Raw genomic sequence first — 17,645 nt, 5'->3', positions numbered from 1 at the left:
TCATATACAATATATATAAATATTTTAACCAATTCATTTAACAATTCTTTTGTTTATTACTACTTTTTTTTCTTTAATATAGTATTTCACATTTTATCGAATTGTATAATAATATCTTATGTTTCTATCAATTTATAGTTTATACAACCGACACTAATTTAATAATATTATAATATCTTGTTCTTAATCAAATTATACCATAATATTCAATGAATCCCAAAATAAAACGTCATTACATTTTGTTTACGTAAAATCAAACTATTGTATATATAACTTTATAAAAAATTCAACATTATCTTGTACATCAAACCCCTTCTAGATTACATCTTAATAGTAACATAATACTACTTTTATAATAAATATTAATTAGTTAAAAAACTTAACAAATTACAAGGGTTACAAGGATAGTCGGTGCTATATTTAAAAATTTCCTACAAATTTTCAATCACAGTGTGAATTTGTTGAAATTTTTTTCTAACATAATCTGCTAAATTACCTTAAAATCAAGTGTATTATTTTTGTTTGTGGTCCATCACTAAAACAAACAAAAAAGAAATTTGAAATTTTATATAAATGAAAATGAAAGTAAGAAAGATTTGTCTATTAGTTAAGTATTAGTTATCTCCCTACCTAATAAAAGAGTAATACATTTGTCACGTGTCAATCAATTAGAGTTTCACATTAATTATTTGCCACTTGTCATTCTAAGATTTTTTCTCATTAATTAAATTTCCACTAATTCGCTCCTCCATTTTACACATATCAAACACGTCAACAAAAAATTTATTTGTAATATCTATTTTCTAATTTATTAAATTATTATTTTTTTATCATTACTCAATAATTACCTTATAATTTAATTTAAATTATTTTTACCTTTTTATCCGTGGTGCCCATGAATTATAAACTAGTTATTATATATTTTGTGGAAATTGTCATTGTAAATCAACTAAAAATAAATAAAGAAATTGAAAACGACATCAGATAGAATTTTTGGTTGAAACAAAAGACAAAGGAAAAAAGCCAAAACTTAAGCGGGAGAATCGGAAAATAAATACGGTGTAGTCGTGATGGCGACTGATGGATGCACACACTCACTCTAAGCGAAGATCATGTAGAAAATTACAAACGACAGAATGATGACTGTCGGATTAGCGTGGGGATGCAATTATTGGATTGCTCCCTTCTCTATCTTTATCGCTTTATCCGTCGTCGTTTTCACCTTCCTTCGTACTCTACTCCATTCTGTTTCTCTTGCCGGAATTCTCGCTCACTTCACCCACCAATCACGTAAAATCTACCACTCTTTTTTTACCTTTTTACCGTTCCTTTTTTACCCAACCATGCCGTATATTCCATAAACTATTTTTTTCACTGTCTCATTACTTTTGGAAATCCTATATTCATTTATTGAATTTAAGGGTTGTTGTTGAGTTTAATTTGGTTGAGTAAAGGTTCGATTTAATCATATTTAGTTTTTAATCTCATAGAATATCATACTTTTGTTTATTTAAATAATCTAACATATTTCACTTTCAACAAAATCTATTATTCTATACAAAATTACCACTTTTAGAAGTAATATTGTTAATATATACAAAAACATAATAAAACCAAAAACATAAAATCAGCATCTTTCAAAAATTGTTGTTGGAGAAATGTCATAGGATTATTAAGATCACATCATTACATCGATACATAAAATTATTTACGGATTGGAATTTATTTATCATGAAAATTAGCTTAAGTTTAAGATTTGTTTTCTAACAATATTGAAACCAATTGTTTGTCAAATTGAAAACTATTATTGTAAAAGTGTTGTCATGGAGTATAATAAGAGAGGAGTGAGTGAGTGGTGGCACTTTTAAAACATTTTACATCCTATAAGCATTAATGTTTGGAAACTTATTTTACATAGAAGTCATGTTTAATAAATCAATTATTATAATTTATAAAAACCACGTTTTAAATACAATATCCCAACAGATAACGATCATATCTTGGAATGGGGTTACTTTTTTTTTTTTTTTTTTTTTTTTTTTTTTTTTTTTTTTTTTTTCTGGCATCATATTTTAAAATAAACCGTGTCTTTGATAAATACACATTAATTTAATTAATTTTACCACATTAAAATAAAAAACTAGTTGTAAAAGATCGTTGTTTTAGATATTTGGGAGCAACCACACAATTTAGAGAAATGGAATAACCACTTTTTAGTATACTTGAAAAAATAACCCTTATTTATTTTTATTTTTTTCAAAAATGACCAATTTGTTCGAAATGGTCTATTTCGGACAAAAAAAAAGTATTTTGTTGATTAACTACGGAATGACATTCTGGATTCCATACTAAAATTTTGGATTTCGAAAAAACAAAAAAACTCTGAAATTTCAAAAACAGGTCCAAAATCCAAAAAATAATTCTAGAATTTTCAGAAAAAAAAATTGTTTTTACTTCAATTTTACAAAAAGTTCAACAAATATAGTAAATATGAAATATATATATATATATATATATATATATATATATATATATATATATATATATATATATATATATATATATATATTAGTGCATAAAATTATACATTTTATTGAAAAAATTAATATTAATACTTAGAAATAAACATTTTGGACATAAATGAGTAATTTAAAAAAAAATGGTAAAAAACCAAAAAAAAATATTCTGGAATTTGAAGATCAAACCCGAAATGAAACATTTCGAAATGGAGCATTCTTTGATTTTTTTTTTTTTAAAAATGGTCTGGAATGTAAACAGTAGTCTTGAATGAAACGTTTAGAAGAAAATAGTCATTTTTGAAAAACTGAAAAATGTAGTTTTTTTTAAAGGTAATTTATATATGTTTGTTTACTAAGTTTCCCACAATTTATCCTATTATATTTAAATAGATTATCATGTTAGTATTTATTTTTTTATATATAACTCTATCATAAAATTATTTCAACATATTGAAATCTAACTGAGCACATTTAAAAGAAAAAAAAAGAACAATTGGTTTTCCACTAAACAAAAAAGTTCAATGATCATAAATTACCAAAATTTAGGGCTCTAACTCAAATTGAGGACTTTATAAATCCATTGAACGAAAAAATGTTATTTTATGTGATTGTTTTTAATCCACTAAATACTAACTAAACATATAGTATTATGTAACAAATTTTATTAAACTATGCATATATTTTGATTTGTATTTACATTCTAATTAACAATTGCTTACTTAATTTACTTCTACTAGATGTCGTTGAGCTCGTTAGTAGTAAATATATCATGCATACAAATGTTATTATCCTAAAATTTATGGATATAACTATATACTTCCCACAAAAAGGAGCATGAACATCTTTTAGGTAGTCATTGTAATTCCAACACACACACACACACACATATATATATATATATATATATATATATATATATATATATATATATATATATATATATATATATATATATATATATATCACTAAACGCCACATACATGACACCAAAGATGGTGTGCACGACTGTGACCACCCTGCCATGAGAAGAGCTCATGACATTTATATCCGGACGGCCTAAAAGGTTAGCGATGCATATTGTTATCATTCTATCTTCCACATTGATGTGAATGTGAATAATGTAATGCTTAAATCAATAAAAATTTGAAAAGTTTGGTGACATCCATACTCAATCTAAGAACTCACATTTATAGTACACATAATTAAATTACTATGACATTAGTAGAATCACATGAAAAAATATTCTTAGTTTTTCTTTAAGAGTAAAAATACCTTTTTGCCATATCATCAATCTATTTCTTGGTAACATATCTATTTCTTGGTAACATGGAATGATAATATAATTAATGTGTACAAAATAATAAACATATACACATATTGTCATAATACTTGATCACATCATCCATATGCTTGTCCTTTTTGAACTATTCAAAGTTTGTACATTTTGTTATCTATGGTCTCTTCAGTACTAGACATCTATAAGATTCTAATCCACAAATAATGAATGTGAAATAAATACATGAACAAATTTAGGTAGCACAACATGAATATAACATTTAATCTCGATTGATTGAAAATCAGCACCACCAAATTGGTCGAACGCATGTGATGTCTTAACTACAATTTGAAAAATACAATAATGTAAATAAAATATGGAAAATAAACATTTATTATTTATTTATATATATTATATATTGTTAAAAGAAATTAGTAAAGATAGATGTTGGATGATTGGTTGAACCGGAGCCAGGGGTCCTGATCGCAGGCTATGTTGGGTCTGTCAAATAAATGGACCGGCACCTGTCCGGTTGTCAGTCAAACCGGTCGGAGATTTGGTTTCCTAGCACGCGCCACCTATTTATTCTTATTCTTATTCTTCCTAAACCCCTCTCTCTCTTACGTCTCTATCACGCACGCAGACGCATCCCATACTATACACATATACACCTTCTCTATCCCACCAACTATTTGTCTTTCACATCATAACTTTTATAATATTGTTGTATTTAACTTAATCCTATTTACGTAAAAAATTATATGAAATAGGGTTAATAACGAGCTTTTTTTTAATTGGAGAAACTAAAATATGTAACCACTTCATTGATATATAAAAATTATCAACGGCTTACATATATATATATCTCTCTAATAAATGAGTGTGTTTTTGACACATATCACACTTTAATTCAATTTGTTAAATGTCATTTTGTGGTTATTTTGAAATAATTTTTTTTTCACATGTCATTTTATGGGTTTTTCTATTTTAAAAAATTACACATAATATTTTAATGTAATAATTACAATAAATCTACTATAATAAATAAAAGTTTTTTTTTTGCCACATGTCACTCATTCAATTTGTCAAATATCATTTTGTGGTTATTTTGAATTAATTTTTTTTCCACATGTTATTTTATAAGTTTTTTTTATTTTAATAAATTGCACATAATACTTTAATGTAATAATTACAATAAATATAGTAATAAATGAATATCAATTTCATTAATGAACTTACATTCTTATTTCAAAATTCCAAAATTAAAGTTCATTAGTTTATTTAATAGATTTATTTAAATTTAAAAGATAAAAAATCAATTTTAATAATTCACTATTTTTCTTATAAATCCAAACTTCTTAAATATTTAAACCTTTATATTTTTTTTAATTAACCCATGTAATACATGAGTTTTACACCTAGTTTGTATTTAATATATTTGGCCTTAGATATCTCTATAAAAGTAAATATACATCTTTTGGAGGGAAATTGAGTAATCTAACTATTTTTTTTTTCTTTTTGTGTTTTTTTAAAATATAACTTTTTTTTTAAAACGACTATTTATTCCGGAATGAGGCATTCCGGAACATATTTCAGTCCAATTTTTGGGTAGGCCGACCCATAACCGTAGGTTCGAAATTGCCATTCAGAACTATCCGTTCGTGTTCCGGATCGGGAATTTGAATTTCAAAATCCGGAATATAATTTGAAAAAACCCGGACCAAAGCCTTTATTTCGGATCTTGCTCCGACTTTCGATTCTGGGCCATTCAACTTCCGATTTCGATCGTCATTCCAATCTCCGAGACGTAAGTCCGATCTCTGACACACAACTCCAAATGGAAGAAGAGCACTACGACCCTGTTATTTCACGGGCACGTTCTTCGATTTCTCTTTACATTATTTGTTTGTTTGTTTATGCCTATTCATCTACAATTATTGTTTCAGAATGCGTAGAACACCTCCAGAATGAACTGAAAATGTTCCAGAGTTTAAATTAAAGATGTCATTATTGTAGGACCAAGTGAAAAGTAGTTTAGATTCTTTAGTATTGTTGATTTACATAGAAATGTAGTGTTTCAGATGTAAAAGTTCATTATGGAAGTCTCCGGAACACGAGGAACTGTTCTGCAACACGATAAACTCGTCCGGAACATGATGAACTGGTCCATAATATTGGTCATTTTCATTTCGGAATGAAATGTTAACACCTTTTTTATTTGTGCAACACAACATAGTTTTTGATGCAACCAATACACTCTCTTGTAAACCTAAAATCGGCGAGCAAATTATTGCGACATTCAGAGACAGACCCGAATGCAAGACTATGTTCTGGAATACATGTTTTGGAAGCTGGTTAGACATTCCTAATGTAGATGAGGATCATTTGCTTCTACATTACGTGTTTTGGCACGAAGTTGTCACCGAACCCCAAAACCAAGTACATAAAATGGTTTTAAGATTGGGGGTTACGAGCTCTCTTTCGGGAAGAAATTTTTTTGTCTCATCACCGGCTTCCGATTTGGTGACTATTTTCTTGCTTCTGCATCCGGTGCCGCCTTTTGTTCCCGTGCCTTTCCTATGATCCCGAGGAATGTCTCAGTCAAATTAGAAGATGTTATTAAGTTGTTTAAACATTCACTTAATGAGTTATCGGACGAGGATGCAGTCCATGTATGTCTTCTCACTACTAGAAAACAGCCCTTTAATGACGCGCAAACAATGACACGCGGTGATTTACGATACGCAAAAGTGTGTACCCTAAAAATAATGTCATCTCTTCTAAAATTTGAAGGATAAAAGACACGTTTTTGTGCGCGCCCTAAAATTAATGTCCAACAAAAAAAATTAAAAACATGGAGGGCACTTACTTAAAAATGGGCGTCGTCTAGAAATGTCACTTTATATTTTTTTAATGAAAGGCGCTTTCTCTTTTTTGCAGCTGGGGGGAAACGAAAATCCAAAAAGTTTGAAAGGCCGCCATTGTTATCCTCTCCCTTATTTCCATCGTTCTTTTCTCTCTCTCTTTCTCATTCTCTCTCTCTCTCTCACTCTAATACCCAAAAAAACCTAATATCATCACCGATCCTCTTTTCTCCCACAACAAAATCGCAATATCACCAAATCTCTGATCCCGTCTTTTGAACAGATCAAACCCGTAGGGGGTTCTCGATTTCTCTATGTTGATGTGTGTTGACACGAACAAAAAAAGAGTGTAGCGCCTTTACCTTTCAATTTCATTTGTCGGTTGCTTCAAATCGACTCTTGTTTTCTCTCTCACAGGGTTTCTTCCATCTACAATATTTCTTTCCGGCGATGAAGGTTTCTCATGCTTTTTTTGTTGTACTTACAAGCCCTAGGTCCTGATGCATGATGCGTGCGTATCTTGCACCTGATGCATCCCCTCTCCCAGTATTGATCAAGCTTCGGAATGATTGTTATCCCTCTGCCTTCCCCTGCAAATACGCTCCCACCTCCCATGATGTCAAACTCCTAAAACTGCCTCCACGATTGATTGAAGTTTTTGTATGTTAGTCTTGAACTGAAATCAGTTCCACGATTGATTGAAGTTTTTGGAGAAATCTCGGCAGTGAATTTCGTTGAATTCTAGTTCTGAAATATGAAGATTTTAGCTTCGAATCTTATTGAAATGAGATTAATCATTAATTGAAATTTTCCAGTGAAGTATGGATCTAAATAAGAAGCGAACCAAAATGGTTGACCGAGTCGATCCAGTTGATCTTGCTGAGGTGTCGCCGGAATCAATTCCGGTGTATCCGTTTCCTGACGAGGTTCTAGAACCGGTGCTCTCGCCGATAAAGTCTCACAAGGACTGCAGTTTCGTGTCTCTAGTATGTAAAGATTGGTACAACGCTGAGCGGTGGAGAAGACGTCATGTGTTTATTGGAAATTACTACTCGGTACCGCCAAAGAATGTAGCCAGGAGGATTCCTAAGATTCGGAGCGTAACCTTGAAGGGGAAACCGAGGTTTTCAGATTTCAATTTAGTACCGGAGGATTGGGGAGCTGATGTTCATCCATGGTTGAGTGTTCTCGCTAAAGCGTATCCATTCCTGGAGGAGCTGAGACTGAAGAGAATGGCAGTTTGCTACTCATTGCAGGTAAAATTTCTACTTTTATTCTCTTAAATGTTAAAATTCATATTATAATCATTTCAAGATTGATGTGAATTTAGGGGTTTCGGATTGTGATACATCGTTTTTTACTTTTGTTAACAAAAAGATGATGTTGACTTTTCATGGTCAAACATATCAATTTTTTAAGTCTCGAGATTTATGTATATTTCAAGTTCTTGTACATACAAGTTGTTACCCTTTACCCTATTTTAAATGTTTTATCATCTGCCTTTTGTTTTCATGGTCAAACAAGAAGGATAATTGGTCTCTTGAAAAAGTGTAAGTGGTTTCTCTGCAGTCCTAAATGGGAATGCTTCAGGGATCTTGGGTCTAATATTTGTTGATGAAATGTCTGTTTTAGTTGAGGTGATTTCCTTCTTCTTCTTCTTCTTCTTCTTCTTCTTCTTCACTGATACCTTAATTTTTCCTGTAACACCTACAATTCCTTCATTTTTAAGATTGCTAGTTTGCGTACTTTACCTTATTCCCTGCATTTAAACTATGTTTGCTTATAACAACTTTGATTATTTTCTCTGAATTGAATAGAAGTTTTTGTTCTGTGATGAATTATGATGACTCACTTGATGTTTTTTGTGTGACAGGTGGTTAATAGTTCGATCTTTGCTCTATCAAACACATTGATCACAAGCAACACATCTACTTCTAGAAATTCTAATTATTTTGATACTCAAGAGATGTTGCGTGTTAGTTCTGGAAATGAGATGCTGATGAGTTCAATTACTGGAATGCCCTTAGTCATTCTGACCACTCTCTATATTTGTGATGTTAATAGGTATATTATGATTTGTGATATGAGTCACATGTGACCCCTCACCTGTCTTTAGGTGGGGAAGTGTTATGATTGAATCTATTGATGTGGTAACCTTGCCTCCTTCCTAGGATATGCTCCCCAAAACTACCTCATTGTTAGTTCTAGTTTGGTTCTAGCTAAGATTAAGGTATAAACTTGCAAAGAAAAAGTTGCCAATTCTTACAAGCTTGCCAATTCTATCATCAGTTTATGAACCCCATTATAATCTTGATTTTGTGTTTTTTTTTCTAGATGGATAGCAAACATGAAGCTGCTAGTGCTTATGCTGATGCAGCTCACTCATACAAGAAAACAAGCACCAAGGGTATAAACTAAAAAGATAATGATTTTTAATCCATTTTTTTCCTGGATATCTAAAAAAATGTTTTCTTTTTTCTTGTTATCTTAAATGTCTGCAGCGTGCATAGCTAACCTAGAGCAAGCATTAAACATTTTCATGGAAATTGGAAGACTCAGCATGGCTGCCAGATATTGCAAGGTACATACATCATAGGATTATCATTTATTTTTAGTTTTTTATTTATTAATTTTAATTTAGTTTTTATATAATTTGGTTTCACTATGTAGGAAATTGTTGAGTTATATGAACAGGAGCAAAATTTGGAGCAAGCTATTGCTTACTATAATAAAGCATCTGATCTTTTTCAGGATGAAGAAGTAACAACTTCTGCAAACCAATGCAAGCAGAAAACCGCACAATTTTCAGCTCAATTGGAACAGTAAGTTTCATATATATTAATACAGGATTAAAATCATGAGTAATAATACCCTGAAAATGTGTTATTACAGATATCAGAAAGCTATTTTTCTAGTAGTGTCTTTTAGTGTCCTTCAAACCAATTGCATCTATTTGGAAATGGTGAGTTTCCATGATTCTAAGATTAATGAATCACTCTTTACCTTGTGTTATCTGATGTTTGATTTTACATATGACAGTTCCAGCCACACATCATGTTGATCCAGTAAATTATTCTGGTAGAGAGCATAATAGCCCTGCCTTTTGGCCCAATAAACGATCAAGGGAAGTTGAGACTAATTTAATGCAGAAAAAACTTCCGATATCATTGAACCAAATTCTATATTTCTTATATATATTTTTTCATTAACACCTTCATCCCTTAACCAAATTCTATACTTCTTTTTTGTACTTTGAAAAAAATCTACCCAGTGTGTGTGTGTGTGTCTATATATATATATATATATATATATATATATATATATATATATATATATATATATATATATGTTATGGTGTTGGTTGTAATTGAAGATTTTATGGTTGTTAGAAAGAAGTATCTCAACTTCAAAGCGTGATTAATGGGGGAACTGGAACTGGAAATCATGAAAATGATGCTTGGGCGGTGGGATCTCCGGGAGGCTTCAGATGGGAAGGGTTTCAGGGATCATTTAGTCTAGTTACTGCTGTTAAATGGATGTCTCAGGTACTTGTTATTGTCACTGATAAAATAAAGTCATAAACTTTTTAATTTTCTGTTTCAGTTGAAAATCACTTTCTTCTATTTGCTTATTATAGTTTCCAACATTCATTTATTGTTTATTCTTAAAAATTTTCCCAAGTTATTATAATTGAGTAGATTTTTCAAAAGTAAACTAAGAAATATATTGAAAATATAGTGTTTGTGATTAAGTGTTATTTCTTATATAGTAGTTGCTTTTTTTGGCATTTGGAATGAAAGATGTTTAGAAGATGTAATTCTAAAAATGTTGAGGTTGTGTGTAATATATTTGCAGAAGAAAGAATATGAAGTAGCCCTTGTTGGTGCTTTTAGGAGGGAAAAAGATAAAGACCTGACGTTATAGGCAGTAAACGCTGAAAGCCAGGCTGCCATGAAATTGGTATGTAACTTAACATAGTTGGTTCTAATCCTTTTATTACAAGAAAATGTATACTTTTATGATTTAGTTAGAAGGTTTGTTGCTTTATTTTGGGGTATTTGTAGGAAAAACAAAGGGAAGATGAGATACAGGGATTGAAATTGAGATTAAGGTTTTGTGAGGCTGCAGTAAAGAGGCTTGAGGGTGTGGACAAAGTGAGAGAAGTCGAAGGAAACCCTGATTTTTCCAACAAGGATGTCGGGTGAACTCAACAACCAACAATGGTTGCAGAAGTGAGTTGAAGAGCTAAAATGGAGATTAGACTTTTAAAAGCATTTGACGGTATATTTTTTTATATTTCTTGTATGTAATTAGTTTGTAAAATTTTGTTACAACTTTTATTGATTTGTTTTATCTTTCCATGCAACGATTATTTGTATGACATTAAATTTATGCAATGAATTCTATTTTTTGTATATGATATTTTATTTTCTATTAGGAAACATTAAATACAAATTTAATTTGAAAATAAGTAAATCTATAAATAATATTTTTTTTAAACATTTAAAATTATGATACGCAAAAATGTGTGTCATCTTCATTTATGACATAGCCTTTCTTGACAGGGGTTTTCTTGATACGCATTGCGTGTCATTAACACGCGCACCGTAAGGTTACGACACGCGAATGCGTGTCGTCTTCATTTATGACAGGGCCTTCCTTGATACACATTGCGTGTCGTAAACGCGCGTCGTAAATGCGCGTCGTCTCTCTTTATGACAGGGCCTTCCTTGACGCGCATTTGCGCGTCGTCTGAGCCTTTTACGACGCGCAATGAGCGTCGTAAAAGGCTGTTTTTCTAGTAGTGTCTATACTTGTTAGAGAAGGGTTTCAATGGGTGGTTGCTTAAACAACCTGTTACAGAAGAGTATTTCAATCTGCTATCCAACATTGATGAATTCAAAAGGTATAATGTCGTCTATTTTATAATTATTGATTATAATTAGTTATCGTCACTAATATTTTTTAGAAATTTAATTATTAATTAATTTTTTATGTGGCAGATATTCATGGGGGAGGATAATTTGGGATCAATTGTACTCACAGATAGAAACTGTATTCAATAAGGTTGACGAACATATACATCCAATCGAACCAAAAGATAAACAACCTCAAAAAATGACTTACACCCTAAACAGGTTTTTATACGTTTTTAAGGTAAGTATATGATGAAAAAATTATTATTTATTTTTGTTTGCTAACATTCTAACAAATTTTTATGTGTTTTTTTTGTTTACATTCAGATATGGATTCTTGAGATTTTTCTGATGAGCAGTTTGTTTGGTACCCGACAACAGAATGTGATCCATCATGCTGTTGCATGGTCAAAACTGATGCCTTCTGAAAAGCCTGAATGCAACCAGTTTTTACAAATCGACGACGTATGGTTACTTTGTTATTTAAATATTTATTTATTTTATAATTTATGTTTATTTATAATTTTATAATTTTGTTACTAGGATACTAGACTCGAACATAAGTTGGAGTAGACAGAAGAGAAGATACGTGCTGAATGGTGGATAGTTAGCTCGGTTTGGATTGATGGCCTTGATTTTCCCGACACCGAAGTTCGCTGGGCATCTTCCCCAACACCATCACCCCAGAACTCCCCTACCTGTGAGCCTCAAGAAAAGAAGGCACAAACAGATGATCCATATCACCTGCCACCACCACCACCGCGAACTCTTGACCCATTAACTGACAAGGAACGAATTATTAGTGACTTGCAAAACAAGGTCCGTCAATTGAAAAATGGGCTCAGAGAATGTCGCGAGCAATTGAGGTCACATGATCAACATTTATCAGAGCATGACGCTACTTTAGCCATGGTTCTAAAACTTATCAATAAGAGTCCCGGAGATGATGTTGGTACCTCGAAGGGGGTAGAGCTACATTTTTAATTATTTCATCGTTTACGGTCGTTATGTTTTTGCATTGTTTACAAGTATATATTATTGAACCGTACATGCATACTACAATGTTGATGACTTATGGGAACATGATTATACCATAAGCACCCCCGAACAGCCATTGAATGACGACCTTGAGCAGCCGTCTCCGCCTATTCAATCGCTGGATGTAGAAGAGATTTCACAGGATGAATATAAAAGACTGTTGCAAGCACCTCATAGGCGTTTTAAGCTCTAAAAATTTATGTCCATATGGTATAATTCGTCATGGATACAAATGAAGAGGAAAGGTGTTACATGGAAACAACCAACATCGTTGGACAATCTTTTAGAGCCTACCGTACTGTAACGTCCCAAAATTTCAGGCCAAAAATTTCATTTTTAATTAGGTTATTACATAAAATCAGAGTGTGAATAATCAAAATATAATATTATGAAACCATATCAAAGTATAATCCCAAGGATCTCGTGTGCGGAAAACATAGTGTGATGCGCTACGACCATGCCGACTCCATTCCTTTGAAACAAAGTACCTGAAACCAAAACTATAAACCGTAAGCGCGAAGCTTAGTGAGTTCCCCCATCATACCACATACCACATAATACCATCGGTATCTTTCAACCGGTAACTGCCATCGGTATCTTTCAACCGGTAACCGGGGACTATTTCACCCCTACCACTATCACATAATAATATGTCATAAACATACTGATCACGTACTAACATCATAAACATGCTGATCACATACTAACATATCATAAACATACTGATCACATACTAACATATCATAAACATACATATAAGCATTGCATGGGTTCTGTATACCCCTTCGATATCTTTCAACCGGTAACTGCCATCGGTATCTTTCAACCGGTATCTGCCATCGGTATCTTTCAACCGGTACCCGCCATCGGTATCTTCCAACCGGTAACCGGGGACTATTTCATCCCCTACCGCTATCATATAATATCATGATATAATCATACAGTCAGGCATTTCTGGGGTACTGACCTACCCTTCAATCCTAACGATCGAGTCAGGAAAAAACTATTCCCTTCTACTACCACTAACACACATAGCATATCACATAAGCATATCACATAAACATATCTCATAAGCACATCACATAAGCATATCTCATGAGCATATCACATAAGCATACCAAGATAATTATCACAAAGACAATTATCTACCAACTACCCTTGTTGGTGGGCCGACATTGTGGCCTTAGACCCACCCCTACTGGAAGGTAACTCACCTCACACTGTTGACGTCCCGCAGACTCAATCCCACACTGCTGAAGTCCCACAAACTCGACCCCAGCTGCTGACTGACAGATTCCAGAGCTGTCAACACCAAAATAACACCCAATTAATAATTGGGTCCTAATACAAAACCATACGTACATTCTTTGGGTAATTACTACATTACCCCTAACTTGGCCTATTCAAGCCCAAGGCCCAATCCATAGGCCCAAAGTCAATTAGGAATCATAGCCCAACACATGACCCAATTTTCCAAATTGGGCCTAGGCCTATACATGGTCTCATTCTAAGGCCCAACATCATATAATCATTAAGGCCCAAACTATGGCCCAATTTTACAAATTGGGCCCAATCCCCTTACATGGGCCTTACCTTAGGCCCATTAAATTACTCTAGACCGTTTGCTTGACTTGGATAGTCCACTTAATAACCCAATCATCAAGGCCCAATAGAAAGGCCCAACAATAAACCCAAGTGAAATTAGGGTTTCACATAAAATGATGATTAGGGTTAAGTTTCCTACTTAACCCATTAAGGACTTAATCCTCTAAGGACTTAATCCCTTAAGTCCAATGTCGCTTAGATTAATCTTTGCCAATGATTTTTATTTAATATCTGAAGTTACTAAATAATTCTCGTGTGTGCGACCCGATTGATTCTTAAAGTTAGGGTTTCATTGGCATTAGGGTTTTCCAATCCAAATATTAGCCCATTTATCAATTTGTTGGCCTTTTATGTCAATCAGGGCTTTATTGGGCCTATTAAGCCCACTAAAATATTATTAAGCCCATTAGGGTTTTATTGGGTCCAATAGAGTCCATTAAGCTTCATTGGGCCCATTAGAGCTCCTTTGAGCCCATTAGGGTTTCTAGCACCCCAAACGAATCAATCACAAGAGACAAAGCGCACTGCCACCCGACACGGCGGCCGGTGGCGGCAGCCACCACCCTAAGGTGGTGGTTTTCAAGTTCTTTTCATTATTCCTCTTTTTTTGTTACACTTACAATGTGAAATACCGAATTTATCCACACACACATACACTAAAATACACACACTAATAACATAAACACACACAATGGTGGTTCATGGCGGCAGCCACCACCTCACGGTGGTGGCAGTGGCGGCTCTTACGATTACTGGCCAAACAAACCACCCCATTTCACTGAAAGAAACACTCTTTTCCCGAAACAGTGACACAGCCACCCACCTGGTGGCATACGAGGTGGAGAAGGCGCTAGATGGTGGCAGTTTGCGAAGGCAGCGGTGGTTAACGACGGTAGGTGGTAGCATACAACGAAAGGTGGCCTCCAGGAGCTCGTTTTCGGTGGCAGCAAGCTAGCAGTCCCACGAGTCTTGAAGCGACATCACACACCCACACAAGCTCACAGCCACCACCCATGGTGGCTGCTGGTGACGAGATAAAGCAATGACGGTAGGCAGAGTAAGAAGAAAAAGGAGTCATGGAGGGACGATGGCACTTCAACGAACCGAGGGAGAAGAAAGGGTGGAGTGAAGCAACAGTGACGGGGACGAACTACTCCTCCGTCTCCGGCTGACACGACGTCGGCAACAGTCGCAACTCCCACAATCCCAGCTCTCCCGCTCCTGCCGAACAACACGACAACAATGTATGGCTCTTTGTCTTCGCCAGTAACAGAAGGGTTAGCGGTTTCTGGTTTCAACAATGGCGGCAGAAGGAGCATCCATGAACGGTGGCGGCTGTAGATGATATGAAAAGGAGAGGTGACGGCCGGAGGGTTTGTCTTAGGGTTAGGGTTTCATAACCCTTTATACCTGATACCTCTTAAACATTTTTCCATAATGACATAATCAGCCCCTCCCCATAGAATCTTCTTTAAAATTCAGCCCCAATTTTACCATTTAAACCCTGCCCTCTAAAACCTTTACAATTTAGGTATAAAATTTACCAAACAGCCCCAAATATCTTAATCATGACATATTCAACCCCTCCACCTCATTTCCTATTAAATTAAATCCAAATAATTACCACGGAGCCCCTGACTTCATAAGTATTTATAAAATGAGTCCCAAACACACACTATTAACCCCCGACTTCTAGAAATGTGGCAATTAACTCCTCGAACCCAACACCCTGCATATATAATTATTTATTTTAGGCTACCATTCGTTCATTAACTTATTTATTTAACTAATAAATAAACGGGTGTTACACGTAGAAAGTGCATATAAAGAACATGAAGGTTCGTTGTTGTTTGGTCATAGTTATTTGACTGGTTTTGCTACGATTGAGTTTTAGACACAGTTATATATGGATAGTCATGGAGGATGGTTGTCTTGTGATGTAAGTAATATAATTATGTTCTCATTACATACTATGCTTGCAATAACAATACTTACTTTACTGCAAAAAAAATTAATTGGCAACACATCATGATGTAACTCCTGATTCCTGGTACACATTTTATTATAATTTATTCATTTTTGAAGAGCTACTCGATGAGTTGGGAGCCACAGACTCGTTGATTAGAAACGATATTGGACGTGGGATTTAAGTCACCTACTCGACGAGTTGAGAAGCCTTGACTCGACGAGTAGGGCTGTAAGGATGAAACCCTAATTTCAGGTTTTTGCACCCTATTTAAGCATCTTAATCCCCACCTTATGGCCTTATTTCCAGCCTCCAACTCCCAAACTTTAATCCACGAACCCCTAGAGCTAAGTGTGAGCTTGTGAGCCATTTTTGAGTGATCTTTGTGTGATTTGAAGCTTGTAAAAGGAGAAGAAGCTAGAGGATTCCAGGGGAAGATTGTAAATATAGAAGCAACATCTCATCCTCTCCATTTTCTGGTAAACAAGCCTCAACCTTTCCTAATAGCTTGTTAGATCTCTTCTTTGTCACTTTATGTGGTTTTTGGTCCAAGAAGCTTAGTCCTTGGGATATGGACGTCCCGAGTGATCTACCTTTCAGATCTGGGGTCTAGAAGGGGTTTCATGGCATAAAGGTGCAAAATTTATGACCATGGAAGCCCCACGTAAGCTTTAAGGTGTTATTATGGCCTTTTAAGCCCCAAAAGGCCATGGATGGAAGGAAAGTTAGGAGCTTTACGTGTTCAAATGATGTCTTAGGCCTAGATCTATATTAGTATGCTTTAGTTTGGAGTATTATGGCTTTTGAACTAGGATCTATGTCCTAGGGAACTAGGGTTCTAGCTAAACCCATTAAGAAGGACTAATAACGGGTAACGTTGGAAACTTTACCCTTAAAAGGGCATTTCCAGTATGTAGATGGAGTTTGAAGCTTAGCTCTAAAGAGTAGGGGCTTAATCCTTCATGATGGCCCAAACAGACTAAGGAACTCGGCGGGTCCATAGAGGGACTCGACGAGTTGAGTCGTTATGTCCTGATGTTGTACAAGGTAGAACGCGACGAGTCTGCGAAGGGACTCGACGAGTTAATTTTCCAAATCGCGACTATGAGTAGCCAGGGAACTCAGCGAGTCAAGGGGATGACTCGACGAGTTGAATCGTGATTTTAGGGTTTTTGATTCATAGAACTCGGCGAGTTAATGAGTTAACTCAGTGAGTTGGGTCAACCCGGGACGTTGAATTTGACCAGAATGTTGACTTTGACTAGGGGTAAAATTGTCATTTTACCCTAAGAAGGCTTGGGTTAGGGTTTTTGGTCTTGAGAGGGTGATGGAGGCTGAAATATCATGAAAATCTAGCCATAATGTCCTTTATATAGGGCCTTTGTTAAAACGGATGTCACACCATGGCACCCATTGCCACGTCGTGTTCGGTCATTTAATGCGGTCAAGAAAAATAACGTC

The 17,645-nt window shown here is 34.2% G+C and overlaps 1 protein-coding gene and 1 long non-coding RNA gene across 2 annotated transcripts; both read left to right on the top strand.

The window, feature by feature from the left end:
• The first annotated feature begins 8,960 nt into the window (after positions 1-8,960).
• Positions 8,961-9,728, top strand: LOC145099830 (alpha-soluble NSF attachment protein-like). The gene is made up of 5 exons (XM_079037333.1): positions 8,961-9,066; positions 9,161-9,240; positions 9,330-9,481; positions 9,552-9,621; positions 9,699-9,728. Exons 1-5 carry the CDS (start codon positions 8,994-8,996, stop codon positions 9,726-9,728), a joined length of 405 nt encoding a protein of 134 aa, XP_078893459.1. The 5' UTR covers positions 8,961-8,993.
• A 327-nt stretch (positions 9,729-10,055) lies between these two features.
• LOC145100794 (uncharacterized) lies at positions 10,056-11,030 on the top strand. The gene is made up of 3 exons (XR_013705253.1): positions 10,056-10,204; positions 10,515-10,619; positions 10,724-11,030. It is a non-coding gene; the product is annotated as an uncharacterized LOC145100794 (long non-coding RNA).
• The last annotated feature ends 6,615 nt before the right edge of the window (positions 11,031-17,645 follow it).

Source organism: Lactuca serriola, chromosome 4 (genome assembly GCF_051521515.1).
Source record: "Lactuca serriola cultivar US96UC23 chromosome 4, Lser_US96UC23_V15, whole genome shotgun sequence".
Taxonomy (NCBI): Eukaryota; Viridiplantae; Streptophyta; class Magnoliopsida; order Asterales; family Asteraceae; genus Lactuca; species Lactuca serriola.
The sequence above is the reverse complement of the archived record's forward strand: the minus strand, read 5'-3'. Positions and strand labels throughout refer to the sequence as shown.

Coding starts and splice junctions, on each gene's coding strand:
- LOC145099830 (XM_079037333.1), top strand. CDS start 8,994: ATGGATAGCAAACATGAAGCTGCTAGTGCTTATGCTGATGCAGCTCAC. Junction 9,241..9,329: donor TGGCTGCCAGATATTGCAAG/GTACATACATCA, acceptor TTCACTATGTAG/GAAATTGTTGAGTTATATGA. Junction 9,482..9,551: donor TTTTCAGCTCAATTGGAACA/GTAAGTTTCATA, acceptor GTGTTATTACAG/ATATCAGAAAGCTATTTTTC.